At 39.0% G+C, this 21,499-nt stretch overlaps 2 protein-coding genes across 2 annotated transcripts; both read right to left on the bottom strand.

Annotated features, from left to right (window-relative positions):
• Positions 1 to 818: 818 nt before the first annotated feature.
• OSTC (oligosaccharyltransferase complex non-catalytic subunit) lies at positions 819 to 7,414 on the bottom strand. Its single transcript, XM_081959821.1, has 4 exons — positions 6,981 to 7,414; positions 4,179 to 4,272; positions 2,831 to 3,028; positions 819 to 1,727 (listed from the first exon to the last, which is right to left on the bottom strand). The coding sequence occupies exons 1-4, from the start codon at positions 7,117 to 7,119 to the stop codon at positions 1,709 to 1,711; spliced, it is 450 nt and encodes a 149-aa protein (XP_081815947.1). The 5' UTR covers positions 7,120 to 7,414; the 3' UTR covers positions 819 to 1,708.
• A 3,445-nt stretch (positions 7,415 to 10,859) lies between these two features.
• RPL34 (ribosomal protein L34) lies at positions 10,860 to 14,371 on the bottom strand. Its single transcript, XM_081959686.1, has 5 exons — positions 14,291 to 14,371; positions 13,132 to 13,205; positions 12,937 to 13,036; positions 11,510 to 11,613; positions 10,860 to 10,979 (listed from the first exon to the last, which is right to left on the bottom strand). Exons 2-5 carry the CDS (start codon positions 13,194 to 13,196, stop codon positions 10,895 to 10,897), a joined length of 354 nt encoding a protein of 117 aa, XP_081815812.1. The 5' UTR covers positions 13,197 to 13,205; positions 14,291 to 14,371; the 3' UTR covers positions 10,860 to 10,894.
• Positions 14,372 to 21,499: the final 7,128 nt, after the last annotated feature.

Genomic DNA, 21,499 nt, shown 5'->3' with positions numbered 1-21,499 from the left:
GTTTTGAGTGGATGCACTGGTTCTTTTGAATGGTTGGAGCCTTGGGGGGGGGGGGGAGGCTGTTTTCGCCCTCCCCAGGCTCCTATAAAACCTCTGGAGCCTGGGGAGGGCGAAAAATGGCCTCAAAAGAAGGCCGAAGTCAGCTGCGCATGCTGGCCAGCTGACAGGGCAATACCTCGCGTGCCCTGACAAATGGCTCCGCATGCGACCTGTAGCACGCGTGCCATAGGTTTGCCATCCCGAGTCTAGACAGTCACTTATTTAAATTGGTATAGGTCCATGATGGCGAACCTATGGCATGCGTGCCCAAAGTAGCACACAGAGCCATGTCACCTGGCACACACGGTGTCACCTGTTCCTCTTCCAGGTTTCTGGCATGCAGGCACATGTAATGATCATCTGGTCTTTGTGCCAGAAGCTGGAACAGCTGGTCTTGTTTTCCAGCGTGAGCATGCGTGCCGGCCAGCTGATCGTCAAGTGCAAGTAACTGGAAGACTAGCTGGCCAGGGTACATGCTCACACCAGAAACTGGAAGTTCATTTTCCAGCACGCGCATGACGCCTGGGCAGCTCCTCTTCTGGGTTGCATCGCAGATGAGCGCTTGCACATGTACAATATTACATCTGAAATAATGCAAACGTTTATGGAACTACCTAAAGCCACAGATTCACTACATGGCCTTTATAAACACTTATCCCCTTCTATAAAAATGAGATGACTAAAAACCACACCTGTACTACGAAATGTAAAGAAAACTTAGGAAAGCACAAGACTATTAGGAATGTAAAAGAGCACTAAATATATACAATAGACAAACAGTGTTTTAATAGAAAAATGTTTTAATGTTTTCAAAAAATTTAAAGAAACAATTACTATCATACAATTCAGGGTTTTATTTTGCATATGTTTAGATTCATCTACTAACATGAATGTCAGTGTAATCTTTTCTTCCTAACACAACACAGATACAAATCCATGTGCAGAAACAGTTATTTTTCAGTGCCTTTGCAAATGGCTAGAAGACTGTATTACCTGGAATATTTTAAAGCACCAATTGCCAGTAATGCTAGAGGGAGGTGGCACCCTCACTCGTACAGGCATTCTCCACAATCCACCAACTCTCTTCTCTTTCATATCTTGTAAGTACATGATCTGCTCTGATCTCTGGGTTGGCTTATCCAAAGATGAGCACAAAACTAGTTGCTTCTCTGTTTTCTTGATCAAACTCCTAAACATACAATGGCAATCACTGACCAGGAGTTGTTATTCATAAATATGGAAAAAGTTAATGTTTCTTTCACATTTTCTAAAGAGATTCTCTCACAAGGAGATAGACCAAGCTAAGGTATTACAAGAAAGTATAGAATTATTACTCTGAGAAGGATAGGGAACAGGATTGTAGGGTTGGGGTGCTATTGTACCGACATAATACACTTAGGCCTGATAACACTTAGGCCTGAAAAGCAACAAGAATGTTGCTTTTTTAAATACTGAAGAAAAATAGGGACACATTCGTTAAAGTAACTGCCTGCAACAAATCCTGTTTATATAGGAGAAAATGAGGAAACAATCCTTTAGCAAGTCTACTCATTCTCTCTCTCTCTTGCGTTTTTAGATAGGAATGATGGGGCTATGTATTTTTGCTATCCATTCTTCTTCCTAATGAGAAGGAAATACAATCTTCAATCTGCAGCAATCAGAAAAGGCACTAACCCATCAAGTAGCCCCTAAAAGACAAAGAAAACATTTTGAATGGAAATGTGAAATAAAAGTAATGCAGTTCACAGTTGAGTCCATTAGATAATGCTAATTTCTTATTCTGTCAGTACCAGTAATCAGAGGTGGAACTGATGTGAAGGGCCACAAAGTCATTCTTAATCTAGACCAGTGGTTCCCAAAGTGGGGGCAATTTGAACCTTGTTTAAACCAAGTTGATGGCCTTTTAGGCTTCCTCCACATGAGTAGAGTTCACTTTTTGAGTAAAGTAAGAATTATACAGTATGTCACAAAGGGGCATCAGGATTTTAGAGATGCTTAGGTGGGGCATGGCCAAAAAAAGATTGGAAACCACTGATCTAGACAGAAATAATTTAGAAGGATAAAAAAGGTCAAATGCAAGATGTATTTCTGTTAAAGGAACTTGGTATAATGACTACATCGTCATGCAGGTCATTTTTAAATGTATTTAACTCTTTTTAAAATGTATTGTTCTATAAATTTGATTTGTTTTTTTTTGGATATATATTTAATTTCTTTTTAACTTTTTGGGATGTGTGTTTTTTAATGTTGTACGCCGCCCTGAGTCCTTTGGGAGAAGGGCGGCATATAAATCCAATAAAAACAAAACAAAACAAACAAACAAACATGTATTGCAGTTAGTATGAAGTAGGCTAGAATGCAAATTAACCACCAACTGCAGGTGTTTTGTTGGCTGTTACTTCGATTATTAGATTGAAACCCTTTACCAACTATCTTATTCTTAATTTGAAAGTTTCTAATCCAGGAGTAACACTGAATTATCTTAAAGTACTATGAAAATGTAGTACTAGATAGCATTTCAAAATATTTAAGCCCTTTACCCCAGATATTAATAGTTGATTTCTCCAACTGATTGCTACATTTTCATAAATGTAATAATCTTTGGTCCTACCCAATAAATGTACACAATTAGACTTGTGTTTGCTTGTTTCTCCAAATAATATGTCTTTAGAAAATAATCTGAAATAATTTATGTTCAGTTTTATTCTTTTTATGTATTAATTTAAATTTTGTTTTAATCAAATATTAAGAATGAGGAAGAAAAGGATCTGAGAAAAGAAGAATTACTTACGGTAGTTTCATTCGCATAAAGACTCTTGCCATGAAGAAACTCAACAAGACGCTCACAAATCCAATAAAAAGTAGCAGAAATCTATTCAGCTTTGGGATATTTGGTGCATTGGAACGATCCAGTATTATGAAACCAAGTCCACCCATTGTGAAGAGAAAACTTGATGCGAGCCCTTCCATAATGTATTGTCCATTTACTCTGCATATAAAATCAGTAAATGATCAACATTAGAGTGGTCCAGAAATTTATGTGGGATTTGTACATGCAGGTATTTTATACCTATAGACCCCACAATCATCTAACTCAGGGTAGGCAAAAGAACAATGCTCACAAGTTCACTTGTAGGGATACATGCCTTTTGCCATGACCTATTAGGGAATTCATGGTATTAAAACTAGGTGAGAAATCTGCTGAAAGAACTGGGATAGATGTCAGTTCCAAAAGTTTATTATTTAGAGAGAACCAATTCCACCCACTTGAAGTGGACCACAAAATTAAGAGTCCAAATTTACTTTTCAACATTTTAGGAAGCTGCTATCGCACACTTTAGTCACCATATTCCACTGGCTGCTACCCCCATCTTCTTTAGTCATTCCAAAAAAATGATAAAACCAGGAAAAAGAAAAAAAGGAACTAAGGTAAAACTAGAAAGAGGAGCAAAAACAATCCATGCACCATAAATCCAAATAAAAAGAGCAGTAAAACAAACCAGAGGAAACAAAGAATGTAATAAGCAGTTAACCAAGACTTTACAGTGCACTGGGAAGGGGAGGAAAAGGTCTCCAGACAGACTAAAAACGGAATGCACAAAATTGTTCAGTCTTGGCTGGACTGTCTTGGAAATTCTGGATTTTTCTGCTTTGTTGTGCTGCTTTTCTTTGGACCATGCTGTTCCAGGGAAGGAGACTTAGAATTTTTTTGAAGTAAATCATCCAGAAGTGGCTCAAAGTGTTCCGAATACGATATTTTACACAAAAGGTCAGATCACCCCTGGAACACCTTGACCTGCTTCTACTTCGAGAATTTACGTCAAAACTGCCGACTCCCCCTTCCCCCGAAAAATATGATCTGAAAGAAATACAGAAGGAAATGAAATCTGCCAGAACACACTAGAACAATATCCTCTCAGATTAATTTTGCACATCCGTACCAAATTAATAACAACAACATCATTTGTGGTATTTTTAAATGTGAGTTGACTGATTTTCATGTTGAATGAGTAAGTTTATAATAATAATAACAATTAATGAAAATATGCTACTAAAAATCCTTCTTTCTTGTAGACAATAGATTGAATACAATAGCATTTTAATATTTTGATATACTTTTAATATTAATTATATTTTACCTATATGCCAAGAATGCCACAGGCCGTTGATGTCCGTGTTCATCAGTCATTGAACCAACACTAGGAGGTTCTACAATCACATCATAAATTATTCCTATAAAGTAAAAAAATATTTATAAAGAAAAAAATAATTCTTTATAAAAGAATTCTTCCAAAAAGGAAGGCAAAGTTCACAAGTCTGTTGTTCTCTTGCTAATAGTTACAAACACAGTAGTTCTTAAGGTTCAAAACCACCACTTTGCCTGTCCTCAGGTTCTAATGCTGCAATGTATATATAGAAACAAACCCTCCGCCAAGGTTTTATTAGTTAGCCACTTTTCAAATTTCCTTCAGCCTACTTTTAGCAGGAAAATTTACTTTTCTCTAGAAAGTCCATGGATTTACATCATAGACACAGGGAGTTTGAAACTTTCTTTGTCCAAGATCAGCTAGAAGTGGGTGATACCCCCCTTTAGTAGGTCCACCTTCTGGACTAAAAGAGTTTGGGATCGCTAAATAATTTTCAAATACATTTTACTATATTTTTAACACAGAGAACAGAAGCACTTAGATATATGTATTTAAACATTTTAAGAATGCAACAAAATCCAAGGTGGCAAAATTAAGCAAACACATAAATGAAAACATGGAATCTTGCAATTAATTTTCTTTTAGGCTTATAATGACCCTTTTACACCTGCCTATTCCCTGCTCCATCCATCAGCAAATCTGATTATATAGAGTAGACTTGTTCAGACTTGGGCTGCAAAAATATAGGAAAATACGAGAATGCAACTAAGAGGTAAAAAGTTTCTTGTATCTCTTTCCTGACATGTCTAGTTGTTTGCAGTTCTGTAGCACAGACATGCCAGCCCAAATGCAAAGCCTCAATTTATTCTCTCCAAGGTATGGAGGGTTTGTAAGGATAGAAAGTTATGGATAAGTAAACAATACAGTAAGTAAAGAACAAAACAGTAGCTAAAATTTAGCAGTATCTCCTTTTGTTATAGGGAATTCCTCTGCCTCAACCACCTTGACTCCTTTTATGAGCTGTGCCTTCTAGCCAGACTAGACTCTAGCAATTGCCTCCAAGTGGCCTCAAGAACTGTCTAAAAAGAATGCAAATGACCAGCTGTCTGCAAGAAATATAAATCTTTCCATTCCGCACTATCCAGTCAGAGCTGAAGAAACTTCTTGGATGACAAGTGAAATGTCTTCGAAGAAAAACAAGGAAGTCCAGTTACCTCCTGAGAAAACCACCTTTGGGACAACCATGATCCGGATGACTGAAGATCTCCCACAGACAAAAGTTCCCTAAAGTTTTCTTGGCAAGATTTCTTAGGATTGAGAGTATCTGATCCCAAAGTCACCAAGGTCTCATGGCTCTCCTGCAAACTTTTAGGTACCGCAAAAAAGGGAAAGGATGACGACAGAGAGGAAGAGAGTGAGCAAATCATAAGGGATGCTAAAGACCCTTCTAGTTACAGACCGGGTTTTTTGCAGCCTGGATGCCACAAGCTTAAGAAACTGGAAATCCCAAAGTTGCTTTTTCACAAGGCAACTGGACTTCCTTGCTTTTTTCTTTGAAGATGTTTCGCTTCTCATCCAAGAAGCTTCTTCAGCTCTGACTGGATGGTGGGGAATGGAAGGATTTATATTCCTTGCAGACATGGCCTTGCAAATGGTCATTTGCATTTTTTATAGGGACTTTTAAGCACTCAGTGGTTTTTCTGTTTCCTCAGGGTCAGCTGAGTAGTACTCCTGGTTCCTGTAGTCTGCAATTTTTTCCTCTGGCAATCCATTCCTACTCCCACACCATTCAAAGGTACTCATCCCAAATTGCCTAGCTAAGAGACTGTATAGATTCTCAGTCATCCTGGTCATGGTTGTCCCCAAGGTGCTTTTTCAGGAGGCAACTGGACTTTCTGGTTTTTTCTTTGAAGATGTTTCATTTCTCATCCAAGAAGCTTCTTCAGCTCTGGCGGTGGGGAATGGAAGGATTTATATTCCTTCTTACAGACAGCTGGTCATCTGCATCCTTTTAGAGAGTTTTGATGCCACTTGAAGGTTTATCTGTATTGTCACCTTCGGAACAACCATGACCTGGACGACTGAGAATCTCTACAGACTCGTCACCTGGAAAAGCTTTTCAAAGGAACAACAGAGTGCTTCCAGCATGCAGAATTACATTAGGAGCGGGCAGGGGCAGAAGGGGTTTCTAAGGGTCGAGCGGGGGGGGGGGGGGAGAGGGAAGACAGAAATAATAGAATAGAATCACAGAGTTGGAAGGGACCTTGGAGGTCTTCTAGTCCAACCCCCTGCTTAGGCAGAAAACCCTACACAACTTCAGGCAAATGGTTATCCAACATCTTCTTAAAAAGTGTTGGAGCATTCACAACTTCTGGAGGCAAGCTGTTCCACTGATTAATTGTTCTAATTGTCAGGAAAGTTCTTCTCAGTTCTAGGTTGCTTCTCTCCTTGATTAGTTTCCACCCATTGCTTCTTGTTCTACCCTCAGGTACCTTGGAGAATAGTTTGACTCCCTCTTTTTTGTGGCAGCCCCCGAGATATTGGAACACTGCTATCATGTCTCCCCTAGTCCTCCTTTTCATTTTTCAAAGGGGGTCCTCAGGTTGTCTTAAGACGGCGGGCGGCGTCCCCCCCCCCCGTGGGTATTCAGGCGTCGCCCTCGCCATCCCTTTCTCCCATCTCCCCCGATGGTCCAGCCTAGTTGGGGGGGGGGCTCCTGAACCACTTCACGGGGGGGACGACCCTCTGCGCCCTATCCCGGCGGCTTCAGCCCTTTGCGGTCTCCGGCATTACCTCCCGTGATGAGGAAGTAAGAAACCACCACTAGCGCATAGACCGTCATGGCCGAGGGCATGTGTATCCAACTCGGCCGCTTCAGTTTAATGTTGGGGCATTCCAGCACCAAAAACGGCACTCGGTAGAGGGTCTCCATAGCGATCCCAGCTCCAGGCTCGTCTGCTCTCGTAGCCTTTGCCTTCCTGCCCACCGAGTTCGGTTACTGGGCTGACCTATCGCGGCCACCGTACATACTGTAACGGAACTGCCGAAAAGTATACGTCCTGGAAGGGAACGAACACAAACGCTTGTAGCGGGGACTATTAAAGAAGAGAAACGAGGCGAATAAAATGATGGGCGAAAAAGAGTTTTTAATGACAGGTTACTGGTAGAAAGGTTTTACCAGGTGGTATTCTGTCGTGAAGAAGGCTTTTTAATCCGATATTAATCTTCCAGGACCTTAACATGCTCGACGTGGTCATTTAATGAATAAACGTGGCCCTGGCAGTAATGACGTAGAAGCCGCGCCCACAATCAAAATGGGATCAGCCAATGGTAAAGCTTGGAGTTTAATACGTGTATTGATCCTGGAAGGTGGTTTGAAAAGATCCCGCCCCGGACAGAGACTGCAATTCTGCGCGAGCGACAATGATGTTTATTTCAATTAGACAACTGTAGTTGTAATTCCTCACAGAAATTGGGCTTATGCTCAACTATACTTTGGTTAGCCATTTTTATTTTATTTTATCTATTTTGCTTCTGCAGAATATGCTAAGCCTTAATTAAATAAATCATATGGAGAGGTAACTTTCTTTAAGCCTGAGATGAGATTCTCAATGTATGTAGATTTTGTAGTCCCAACATTAACTCAGCTCTTTTCTCACCCGATTTTCCTTGGCCCTCCTCTACCCTCTCAGCCGAGAATTATGAATCTCTTAAAACCCTGCTATTATTATTTTGTATCACTTCCCTAATGATTGACTGGAAGGATTTGGAATTTATTTGCTGAATAATTGTCCAGCAGCTAAAAATTTAGTAGTTTTGCTTTATTTTAGATCCCTTATTTTGCAGCCCTTGATTTTGAAAGAATTTTAAGTTTTGGTTTTCATTAGCAGTTAGCTACCATTTTGGCATTACTCCCCATTTCATTCATGCCACTTAGCCTAATCATTTACACACATAAAATGAAATGGTAGTTATGAGAATTTATATGTCCTATTTTTATTCTAAATTTACCTTTCATAGATACTGTTACAAGACTAGTTTCACACATAGTGACATTTTCATTTGTTTGATTCTGATTTTGTATGTGTAAACCAGTGGTGGGTTTCAAATTTTTAGAACCTCTTCTGTAGGTGTGGCCTGCTTTGTGGGAGTGGCTTGCTGGCCATGTGACCAGGTGGGAGTGGCTTGCCAACCATGTGACTAAGTGGGAGTGACTTGGGTAGGCATGACCAACTTGTAAAATGTGAAACTCACTTAGCAAAGCTCTTGCTTAGCAACCAAAATGTTGGCTCAGAAACTCTGGCATTTGAAGCACGCAAGTCTTAAAGCTGTCAAGTTACAAGACCCTTGCACCCAGAATTCCTCCTCCAGTCATGTTGGCTCAGGAACTCTGGCATTGAAGTGTGCAAGTCTTAAAGCTGTCAAGTTACAAGACCCTTGCACCCCTAACCCTTTACAAAGAAAAAAACCTAGGGCTGTTCAAACTTGACAGCTTTAAGACTTGTGGACTTCAACTCCCAGAATTCCTCCTCCAGTCATGTTGGCTCAGGAACTCTAGCATTGAAGCGTGCAAGTCTTAAAGCTATCAGTTACAAGACCTTTGCACCCCTAAACCTTTAGAAATAAAACCCCAAGGATGTTAAAACTTGACAACTTTAAGACTTTTAAGGTTTAGATTGGACTCTTAAGAGGCGGACGGGGCGATTGGTGAGCCAGCCAATGAGTGAGTGGCACGCGGGGCAAGCGTGGTGCGGACGGGCAGGGGCAGGGAGCTGGAACCAGATTTAAACGACATGGTAGATTTGTGGAATCTCTTCTATAGAAGAGGTTAGAACTGGCAGGAACCCACCCCTGGTGTAAACTGAGCCACTGTGGTTTGTTAACACAACAAATAGCACAACATATGAACTCAAAAATCTACGGCTACAACACTGTAATCCCAACATAAGACACTGTGCATGTTTGAGTTCAGTATATTAGTCTATTATGCAAACACTAATAGCTCAGACCAGCTAAGAAAAAAATCAGTTCAAACTAAAGCTATCAAAGTAGTGTGCCATTCATTCTCTGAAATATACAAATGAGTGTTGGATCTGAAACATGTTTTTCCAATGCAGCTTTCTTCAGCTGGTTTGGAGAATTCCCATAAACTTGAATCAACAAAGCCAATTGTCAAGAATGCTGAGTAATGTAGTTCAAAATATTTCAAGGCTACAATATTGAGGGTGTTTATCCACAAGTTAAACACTTAGCCCTTAAAACCGATTCAAAAAAGTAATTTCCTTATTATTATAACACTTTCTCAGTTTGATAAGCCATTTAGTCCCATCAAAAATAATGAAACATTTAGGTTGCTCTCTTCAGAAAATCAAACAAAATTAGAAACAGTAATTGAAGATCATAGAAATGATCAGCATTGTTCTTTGCGTCTTTGATTCAAATCCTTTTGACAACTTTAGATGCTTTGTCAAATGCATCTGACACATCATTGCAGCAATTTATCTCAAAACATACGGAATGAATAATCAAGATGTTTTGAAAGATATTAATTTTCCAATGTTTTAAAAAGTACAGGTTATTCTAACTTTATAGTTAATACACTTTTGAATCTCATTTTGATTTTTAAAAATGTTTCTACTTCCCAGTTGTACACTAGTTGGCATGTTATGCTAAGGAAACATGACTTCTATAAAAACTACATTGACAACTATGTGGGTTTGGTACAGGAGGAACAAAAACAAATTTATAGTTCTATTGTATATCACAACTAATGATTATTTCCAAGGCATCCAAGAAATCAGGAGACTGGGTAATTAAATGAAAACATTATTTTATCTGACAGGATTTACTTACCTGAAATTTGAAGGGTTACCTAACACTCATTCTCAATACATACATTTGAAAATTAATTCACTTTTCATCAACAAGTCTTCTACAGTTAATAAATACTTGGAAAGGCATTCTAACAAATCAAGTTCTGAATATTTAACTAGGTAATTAGTTATACTTAACACTGTTCAGTGGTTGTGCTGAACTGCCATCAAGGAGACCATCAATTATAGCATTTACTGGCTGATTTGATAAGTCATTGTCCATCCACTCTTCACAAGATTATTGTGGGGTAAAATAAATACTACACTTAAGATAGTTAATTCAATATTGGTTCCAGTTGTTTGATAAATTAATTTATGATAAACTTAACAGCAGGTAAATATGATTCCAATATTTTTTTATTCGCACATTACCCAGTCATAATTATTTAACTGGACAATTGCCTTTTAGAAGTAGTTCTTTTTCTAATTATCAGTACAGCATTCTAAATGCTTTTAACTTTACACACCACTCACCTTAAACATATACCTGAAAAATCAGGCACCATTATTGATACTCAGGCTTTCAATCACCTACAATGTTTTCTCTTCCTGATTTCTTTTGACAGGTTTTTTTGTACACCAATGGCTCTTTCATGTCTGATTTTTAATTGTAAATTATTCTGACTTTATAAATACCATTATTAGCACAATACTAAAATAAAAATGTTTTGCAGACTAACTGTAAATTGGTTTGGAAGCAGTACTACCAAAAATGAATGCAAAAGGATCTCATTTTAGGATCTCATATCTTTGCTCTTGCCAATAGTTTAATATTCAGAAAAAATCATCTCATAGGTTATTTAAATCTCATTTATTAGGTGAGAATACAAATAATCACTTTGATTTTTGACTTTGTGCTTGTGCCTTCAGTACTTTGACAACAATCTTCTGTTCTTCAATAAGGAATGCTCTCTTGATTCTAAAAAAAATCAAAGCATTGTTATAATTCAGCAACAAAGCCATATCACAATCATAACAAGCATCACTTGAAAATTTAGTATTTGTTAGTAGATCCAATCTACATGTCATATTAAAATAAAGCCTTTATGAAGAAGTAGGAAGAAACAGTAGCTCTTTTTCCAATTCTAATTCTGTTACATTTACAAAGGACATTTTTTTTTATAAAACAGACTCTTTAGCATCAAGTTGCTTCCACGAATTACAAATATATGCATCCCCCCTTTACAATGGATCGGTAAGCTTACAGTTGCAAGATATTCCAACTGTTAATGGAAAGGTAAAATAAAGCAAGATAGATGGATAGAGCTCTATAGGTTATTTTGAACATTTCAATTAACTTTACATCAACATGTCTTAAAACTATTCTAAACTATGTTCTCATTTATAGTTTTGTGGATAACTGACAGAACAATCTATAGAATATATAATTTGAATACATTCAAATGAACCTATATATTTCAGCAAAATTGTACTCAAAGTATCATTTACCTGTCACGAACACATTTAGCACACATAGAACCTCCGTAGGCTCTACTAACGTGTTTCTTTGTTTTGGAAAGTCTCATAAGAACTTTTGGACGAACAGCGCGGACCTGTAGAAAATAAAATACATCTTTTTGTAACTCACCTCTGAAATTTACTGGATTAAAAAGAAAGTAGCCCTTATAATTTTTGTGCTTATATAAATCACCCATTCATAATGATATGACAATAGATTTCTGAATAAGTATTATAAATGCATAAGCTTGTTTTAATTTCAAAGATTATATTGTTTTAATACCAAAAAGAAAATATATTCAGAATAGATTCACTAAAATGGGAGATTTAAGGTAGGCATGATATATTTTGCTATGTAGTTCATTAAAATATTAAGTTGGCTCCTAACAATATTCTTGCAACAGATAAACCCCACTTCCTGAAATTATGTCAAATATAATAGTTTCATACATATGAAATACTACATCAGCTTGTCCCATTTCATCTGACAGAGAAGATATGCCGAGGATCATCTGTCAGGGATGATCATTTGGTAGATCCCAGGAAGTGGGCCTTTTCTGTCCTAGTCCTGTTTCATGGGACATTTTCTCCCACACCAGAGGTTGGGTTGGATCCACCCCTCATGATGTTCCCTATCCCCTGAAGATCTGCTTGTTACTATGGCTGGACAGGTAGCAGGAACCAGAGACATATTTGGATAGCTCCATTACTGAGATAGATATATTCACTCTCTTTCATGCCTAGGATTTGCATAATTTTAGTAATCTTTAATGTTTGATGCTTTTTAATATTTTTATGTGTTGCTTTATTAGATTATTTTATAGCACCCACATTCATCTTTAGTGAGATAGCTGGCCATATAACATATGATTAATTAAGAAATGTGACAGAACAAATAGGTATCTGTGCAGCTGGAATATATCACTGCATTTACCACATCACTTCAAAAGTTAATGTTCTCTCTAAAGAACTTTTAAAGAGATTGGAGAGAAGAAAAATGCTGCCTTAAAAGAGGAAATTCTAGCAAGCCAAGTATTTTTAGCTCCCCAACAATTATGTTATGGTCTAGCATTTTCTGAAAGTTAAAACTGCTACTAAATTTAAAGTTATATTATACCTATTTAAATACAAATCAATAGAAAGGGACATAAAAGTAGTCATGTGAATAGTAAGTTATCAGAGTAAGTGAATTTACTAAACACTTATTAGTAATATATATTACTATATGTTTATAGTACACAAACAACACACTAAGCAATGTAAAGCATCACCCACTAATGATATGAAATATAGATGTTCACAATGAAAAACCTAAATTATTTCTTTAGAGTCATACAAATTTGATTTTCTCATATAAATTGTCTTATGTCCTACAGCTTGGTCTTTGTACAAAGCTAGTTTATTAAAAAAAAACTTACACCACGAAGTCTTCCTGGGCATATACCGCATGCAGACTTTGGTGCCTTGCCAACTTTCTTAGTATAAAGATATACAATCCTATTACCAGGTGTCCTGGACCTGTATGAACCAGATAACAAATACTTAGTATGGTCACAAACTCAAAACAAAAGACATTCAATTAGAGAATAGCAAGAATTCTAGATTAGACTTACAGCCTGGTTTTGTTAGAGGCTGTATTGTAGGACAGCCTACGCCGGTATGTCAGACGTTGGACCATTTTCAGTGCCTAAAATAAGAGAAAATGAATGAAGTGTGAGAAGGATCATTGCTGGACTGCAACTGTTTAGACTTAGCCATTTACCAACCATCTCCAATGTCCCATTGGCTTGGATTACAGTATCCATAATCTTTGGATAATTACAGTGTGGGAATTCTAAGAGTTAGAATTCATCACATTGAATGCTACTTTTGCACTCTTGATTACAAAAGTCATGCTGCTGACATTAAGCACAATTAACACTTTTGTATTCCTGTGGACAGAAACTATGTCATAAGGTCAAAATATTTTATACCAATACTATTAAGCATGTCTGCCACAGTTGGTAAAAACGCTGACGCTCTTAACTCTCAAAGCCTTCGCCCTTACACGAAAAGCAAAGATTTGCACCCAGATCCTGCTAATCCAAACCAACATCCAAACATACCACTATCTCCAAAACAGTCCTCCCAAGGTATTACATGGGGAGATAAGGACGAGGTCATGAACAATAACTATCGCACAAGGGTGTTAGAAATAAAACTGAAAATTGGGGGGGGGGGGGTAAAAAAAACCCGATGCAAATATTTCCCTTCTCCCTGCCCCAAAAAACGTCCCTAACAAACTTGGTTTTGGGAAAATATTTCTGAGGGGTCCTTAGTGTTTTCTGAGCTTGCTTGTTTTTTTCGTTTCATTACCCAAACTAGTTAACATCATCAAAAAATATCTCTGGGTAGGTAGCAAATGTATCTGCATGATGTCACAATCCTAAAAGGTTTAAATTTAGTGCAGAAATGCTGCAAACTGCTCAGCGCTGTGCGCATGAAACAAGCAGCGTAGCTGAGCCGCTGGAGACTCAAAATCATGTATAACTCCGGGCAGGTTTCGAGAAGGCCTTATTAGTCCAAGGCCAGGCCGAGAGGCCTCCTTCCTGCGATCGCCATCGCGGCTTCCTTCTCGCCCATGTCTTCCATTTATCGCAACCCACACGCCCTCCATTCTTCCCACCAGGCTCCCAACCGCGTCACGGCAAACCTTTAAGTTCACCCAATTTTTCTACACAACGGATGGAAACCGATTAAAATTAACCCACTACCCCGAGAAAGAGAACCAACCTGAAGCCGAAGCTTGCGCCGGAAGAGAAAGAAGGCGGCAGCGGGGAAAGGTTAAAGTTGAAACGTGGAACGTAAGAAACCGGAAGTGGGGTTACGTCGCTTCGTTCAGCTCCCAGGGAGAGGAAAGGCGAGCGCTGCCATTTTTCCTCCGGAGGAGGGAAAAGGCTTTCCCTTCAAATATAAAGTCGGATGTCGAGAGTTAACGGCCGCTTTCTTACTGCGTCAGGGGTTTACAGCCGTGATATTACAGCAGGGGTCCCAAACTTGGCAACTTTAAGACTTGTGGACTTCAACTCCCAGAATTCTCCAGCGGAGAATTCTGGGAGTTGAAGTCCACAAGTCTTAAAAGTTGCCAAGTTTGAAGACATCTGTATTGCACTATAACTATAAAAAAAGTGCTGTATAGTACTTTTAAATAAAAACCTTCCCTCTTTGGCCAAAGCAACCCACAAGACTTTTAGGTAATTTTATTGTTCAGCTTATCGGAATAGGAGGGATTTCTATTAAAACGCAGCGTGTGTTACGTTTTAGAATAGTATTAAAGCGATAATAACCATCCGCATTACCTAAGCCTGCATGTTTCCATGTAATTTCTGCTTTCTCTTAATAAAACGTCTGCATTTGCAGGGTGAATGTCTCGTCATCCGATTTACCAAAGTAACTTGCAGCCCGAGGATTTCCTGGAAACCCCCTTTCCCAGTACTTTGCGGGATCGCATCCTGCCCCATACATCCCTTCGGCCGATCCGCTCTCACAGAGAGGGACTCCTCCGGGTGCCGTCCACTAGGCAGTGCCAGCGGGCGACGCCCAGGAGCAGGGCCTTCTCTGTGATGGGCCCGACCCTCTGGAATGACCTCCCCCCCCCCATATCAGAATAACCACCGATCTCTGCTCCTTCCGTAAGAAGCTTAAAACCCACCTGTTCAATTTAGCTGGCCTGGCCTAATCCCAGTTTAGTCCCTCAAGTCTGTATTTAAAATTTTTAGGGGTGTGTTTTTAGGTTGTTTTTAATTTTTATCACTTTGTACAGCCTATTGTTTAATTCGATTTTACGGGAATTTAAGGGTATTTATTGTTGTATACGGTTTTTTATTGAGATGTCTGTACACCGCCCCGAGTCCCTTCGGGGAGAGGGGGCGGTCTATAAATCTAATAAAACTTAAACTTAAACTAATCAGGTTGTAACCTTGCTTAGGTTTTAGGAAACACAAACTGCACTGGAAATAATGTGCAAATGAAGACTTTTTAAAACCGTAGCTATAAATAGTTGGTAGTGCTTCACAAGCTAGGTTTTAGTCATTTTAATTATCATTTCTTGTTTTATTGGGACCAGTATATTGATTTTTTATTGAAAAGGGGAGGAGGTTGAGCACTATGTTCCATGCTATTTTTAAAAATATCTTTAGAAACAGTAAAGGTAAAAAGTTCCCCTCACACATATGTGCTAGTCATTCCCAACTCTAGGGGGCGGTTCTCATCTCTATTTCAAAGTCAAATAGCCAGTGCTGTCCGAAGACATCTCCGTGGTCATGTGGCCGGCATGATTAAACGCATGGAACACTGTTTCTTTCCCACCAAAGTGGTCCCTATTTCTTTACTTGCATTTTTACATGCTTTCGAACTGCTAGGTTGGCAGAAGCTGGGACAAGTAATGGGGATCCGAACTGCCGATCATTCTGATCGACAAGCTCAGCGTCTTAGCCAATGAACAACCACTACGTACTCAATACTTATTGAGAAGGTCATCCTTGAGTTCAGTTGGCCTGTCTTAAATAAAGAGCTGCATTTTACTGATATTTATTAAATATATTTTTGCTAAAGATCCAGTTTGGTGTAGTAGTGGTTAAGAGATGCTAGGTCCCACCTTAGGGACAAAGCCAGCAGGGTGACCTTGGGCCAGTTGCTCTCTCAGTCCTAGAAAAGAGGAATGGCAAACCATGTCCCCCCAAAACCTTGCCAAAACAGCTGCAGTCATCAGGTATTAACACTGACCTAAGGCACAAATATATTCATTATTTTGATTAACTGATTAACTCCAACCTATTGAACCTACAATTATCTAATTATTATGGTATCTGCAACACATCAAGAGGTGTTTTTTTCAGATTCCAAAGCTTTATAGTTTTCCCACGAATAATGTCCAGGTTAGGTACATCCTTCCTAAAATTCTCTTTCCCAAAGTATTCTATATATGGTCTGAATAACACAGAAATAGAGAAGAACAAAGGGGGGAGGAGGATTATATATAAAGGTTAATAAAAAAAAACTGTTAGATACAGGTAAGTCTTGAATATTAGGGGGGAAATGTTATACATGATATAGTTAAATAAAGAGGGATACTGATAACATATATATAGATATGGGTACAACATAAGGAAATTGGATGTAAATTGTAAACTGATTTGGAAAGAAGGATTAGAAAACTTTGTTACTAAATATTATGGATGTTTAGCTAGAATAGGACATAAGGATTCAGTGTTATTGGAGGATTTTAGAAATAGTAAATGAAATGCCTGTATGTGGTTATGTATTAAATTTTGGTATATTTTATGATGAAGGACGTTTAAACAATTATAGTCAAATAAAAATGGAGGTATGATGATGGTAACATGTATAAATATCTGAGTTAAAATATTTGAGTTAATATGGATTATGTTTGTTGACTGTGGAAGAGATGCACGTAAGCCTTTTTGTAACCAACTGATACACTTTCTACAGTATGTAAAGAAGGAGCATTCTTTGTGTTGTGTCTGTTTTGAAAATAAAAAATAAAAAAAAACTTTCTAAAAAAAAAAGAAATAGAGAAGAACAATGACTTCCCTTGATCTTGATACTGGTTTTTTTGTTTATGTAAGCTGGGATTGTATTTTGTATAGCCCTATTGCATTGATGGCTCACGATCAGCTTGTGATCCACCAAGATGCTTTTGATTTTTTTTCCCTAGCTAAATAGACGCTACACTTGTAGTGAAATTAATGTAATTGTTTTCTGTCCTTTGAATTTGTCAAAAGCCCATGGAATAGTGATACTTTCCTTTAAGGCAGGGCTATCAAACTTGCGGGCCACGGGCCACATGCATCACGCACTGGCCATGGCCACCCCTGGTTTAGTGAAGGGGGAAAAAGTCGCAATATACCAGGTGATGACAATGTGACACCACGAGTTTGACACCCCTGCTCTAAGGAATTTACTGTGTTCCCCTCGCCCTGCCATTTCTATATCATACATAAATCTGATAATCTTTTTCTTACTGCTCATCCAAATACAAGGAAGAATACAAGACCTATAATAGGATCATGATCAAAATCACTTGGCATCTTTGTTCTGCTTGACCTGGAGCCTAGATAGATATACTGGACACAATTGTTCAACAAGTTCGATATTCGATATTAGTCTAGCCCACATTTTAGATCTTGTTTACTAGGATTTCATAGGCCCGTGATGGGGTACCTATGGCACATGTGCCACAGGTGGCACACAGAGCCCTTTCTGCGGGCATGGCAGCCTTTACCACAGCCTAGCTCCACAGCGCATGTGTATGCACCTCCCAGCGGCCAGCTGGTCTTTGGGTCTCGGAGCGGGGTGCATGCGTGGGAGGCACTCCCATTGCATTTTGGGGGTGCACAGGCGGGCACCCTCTGCATCCCATTTTGGGCCTGGAAGGTTTGTATCGACTTGGATGCCAAAAATGGGTGAGGGGGGCGGGTTGCATGCACAAGGGGCGTGCATGTATATGCAGGGGCGGGTTCCATGTGTGGGAGAAGGATGCATGCGCAGGGGCTCCTCACATTGTATTTTGGAGTTATGTGCACAGGAGGATGCTTTGGGCACTCAGCACCAAAAAGGTTAGCCATCACTGTCATAGGCAATTCTATTTTGCTGAAATTCAGGTATACTATGCTTAATGCGTTACACTGATAAGCTAAACTTATGCTCTAAAAAGAGATGGTTTCTTTTATGTAATTTTGTGTGATTAGTTCTTAATAAATTCCTGTTGGTTTCTATGAATATCCAGGGCAAAGTAATTGAAGCCTTGCCAGAAGTACCTCAAGAGACAGATCAGGAGGAATTGGTTGTAGAAGTAGCTAGCCTTGCTATTTAATTATTATTATTTCTAAATCAAGCACCCACCTCTTAGCCTTATCCTCTCAAGAGGTACTGAAAGAGTAACTGAGCATTTAGAACAGCATAGAAACAACAGAATAATGTTGCACTAGGTCAGGGGTGTCCAAACTTGGGAACTTTAAGACTTGTGGACTGGGGAATTCTGGGAGTTGCCAAGTTTGGACACCCCTGCACTAGGTATAAAGCTGGAATAGTGGACTGGGCTCAACCTGAAGTAAAAGGCCTGGACAGGAAGAGCGGAAAAATAATGACAATGAATCATGCCTTCTTCCATGCATTGATGTTGACAGACTATTTATCAAGGAGCATAGGTGGACCTCAGTGGTGGGATTCAAAATTTTTGCTACCAGTTCTGTAGGTGTGGCTTGGTGGGCGTGGCTTGGTGGGCGTGGCAGGGGAAGGATACTGTAAAATCCCCATTTCCTCCCAATCAGCTGGGACTCTGGAGGCAGAGAATGGGGCAAAACTCACTTAACAACAGAAATGTTGGGCTCAATCGTGGTTGTAAGTCAAAAGCTACAGTACTCTTACCTAATTCCCTGCAAGATGATCATACGGACTGACTATAAATAACAGCATGACAAAGTGGCAATAATGGTGTACTGGGCATATCTGCAAGAAGTACCATTTGCCTGCAAGCAAGAACTGGTGGGACCACAAAATAGACAAAATAATAAAAAATGAAGAAACTAAAGCACTTTCGGAGTTTAAAATTCAAACAGCCAAGCACTGTCAGGCAACACCCCAAATCTAATACCTGTTAACAAGAAAGACAAAAAAAAAGTTTGGCTTGTAGACATTGCAATATTAGAGACAGCAGAAGAGAAGTGGAGAAAATCACAAAATATAAAGACCTGCAAACAGAAATAGAACAGCTCTGACAAAGAAAGCAAGGATATTACACCTATTAATAGTAATAGGTGCCTCGAATGCAGTCCCAGAACATCTGGAGCATTATTTGAATACCATCTGTATGGACAACATCCCCATCAGTTAATTGTAAAAGGCAGCTTTATTTTGAACAGCTTTTATCCTGCAACGATACTGTTACTATTAATAAATAAGAGCATCTGCATATCCCAGGTCCTTGGGAAGGACTCAGTAGGTGGGTAAAAATGCCAAATCCAGCCTAAATATCTGACTGACTGTGCAAACAACAACAACAATAATTTGCTTGATTGTAGGATTCTATTGGAGCTCCCATCCTCCATAAAAAAGATACGTTGTGTAAAAATTACTACTTTTTCTTCATGTGTAAAGAGCAAACATATAATGGTAATTGATAATAGGTGTGGAACATAATCCTTAGAGTGATTTTTTTTTTTTGCTGTGGCTGTTTAATTGGCCAGATTTATTAGCATGCTTAAATAGATATTACTAGCTGATAATCTGGGGTTGTCTGGGTATTTATTTATAGGGGGAAAATGTCCTGACCAAACATAATTTCTAATGTTGGATTTCCCCCCTTACCAGAGGGAACCCCCGGTGGAGTACTGTGAAGCCATTACTATAGCAATTCCACTGTGCAGTACAATAGAAGCCATTTTAAGGCACAACAGGCTGTATCTTAACAGAACGCACACCCCGAGAGGTGTTAGGGGTGTCTTACCCCCAAAAGTATTTTTTTCCAGAAAGTAAGTCATATGTGTACCAAGTTTAGTTGAAATTGCTCGAGGTGTTCCAGAGTTTTGCTGGAACACACACACACACACACACTCACATACCATAATTGGTTGGCTTTGTGTACCATGCTGGCTCCTTAGTCATAGCCTCACATAATATGCTTAAACCAAAGCCATGGGAAAATGGGGGTTTATCTCAGAGGACAAGGGTATTGATTGTGAATGTCGCACTATTCAAACAACTATCCATCTTTTAGAATGCAGGAGCCAACATGCACACGGAATACAATCCTGGGACCAACACGTACACAGCATGACTTGCTGTCCACAGGTATCTCTGCCATCCATGTAGTTCTAGCCCAATGGCCTGGCATTGGGCTAGAACTACGTACATTTATGCTTTTATTAAAGTATGTAATGTTTTTAAATATAAATTAATAACTATCCCCTTTCTAGTTCCTGCATTTCTAATATGAAATGAGATGAAACAAGACAAGACCAAAGCCAAACAAACCATATTAAAACTTAGCATGCTGAGTGACCCAGGCAGTGAATTGCACTTACGCTACCAACTTCAATTAAGTAGTGGTCCAAGGTTCCATTCACACAACAAAGAGTGAGTATAATTCCAAATATTTATGACTTAAGAGAGTAGAGAGCAATAGTTGTAAAATTCCTCATAAATGGTTGTATATTCTTGTTTACATGATAGCAGAAACATTTTTATGGAATGTTAATATACACAGTTCCATGAAATACCTTGTAAATTATGTTTACTCTTTTAATTCAATATACAGTATGTATAACTATTGTACCCTGTCTATAATTTATATCAGTGGTGGGTTTTCGATCCCATTGCAACCGGTATGCTGCGACGGGGCCGGGCATCCACCTCGGGCACGCGCGCTGCGCACACATGCGCACCCACTGCCCTGCGCCACTCAGCTGCTCCGAGGAGGTCACGCAGGCACCATACACTGCGCATGCGTGCGCAAATGGCCCGGTTGGCTTAAAAACAGGTAAGGAACCCTAACCCTTTCCAGTACAGTGGCCGCTGCTGCTAGCTGCCACCAGTACACCCGGACCGGGGCATACTGGCCAGAACTCACCACTGATTTAGATGACTATTAAATGTCAGGAAGAAGATTTCTGGCACTTTTCTGTCATCTGCTGGCAATCTGGATATTTGTGGCCCAGAGAATCCTAAATATGAGGGCAGCGTTAAATTTGCAGAGCTTCGGTTGTTCAAAAGTAAGCTGACTTTCCAGACTTTATGAAGGTTTGACACCATCATTAGCTGCTTTTGCTTTCATCTTTTAAATAGTATCCTTCCAAAAGCTTTGATGTGTATTCATGGCCTTATTTATAAATTTGTAACTTACATGTTGCTGAGAAGTATCCTCACAGCCTGATACCAATATAATTATTATTTTGGTTAATTACTGGATGTTCTCAAATGCAA

The sequence above is a fragment of the Natrix helvetica genome, assembly GCF_964273705.1.
Source record: "Natrix helvetica genome assembly, chromosome: 7".
Lineage (NCBI taxonomy): Eukaryota > Metazoa > Chordata > Lepidosauria > Squamata > Natricidae > Natrix > Natrix helvetica.
The sequence above is the reverse complement of the archived record's forward strand: the minus strand, read 5'-3'. Positions and strand labels throughout refer to the sequence as shown.

Bases quoted from the DNA above. Each gene is read 5' to 3' on its own strand.
- OSTC (XM_081959821.1), bottom strand. From the start codon at position 7,119: ATGGAGACCCTCTACCGAGTGCCGTTTTTGGTGCTGGAATGCCCCAAC. The intron at 4,273-6,980 runs GTAATGCCGGAG...TTTACTTTATAG, and splicing joins TTACTTCCTCATCACGGGAG to GAATAATTTATGATGTGATT. The intron at 3,029-4,178 runs GTAAAATATAAT...TTTTATATGCAG, and splicing joins GTGGCATTCTTGGCATATAG to AGTAAATGGACAATACATTA.
- RPL34 (XM_081959686.1), bottom strand. From the start codon at position 13,196: ATGGTCCAACGTCTGACATACCGGCGTAGGCTGTCCTACAATACAGCC. The intron at 13,037-13,131 runs GTAAGTCTAATC...TGGTTCATACAG, and splicing joins GCCTCTAACAAAACCAGGCT to GTCCAGGACACCTGGTAATA. The intron at 10,980-11,509 runs GTAAATGATACT...GATTTTTTTTAG, and splicing joins GCTAAATGTGTTCGTGACAG to AATCAAGAGAGCATTCCTTA.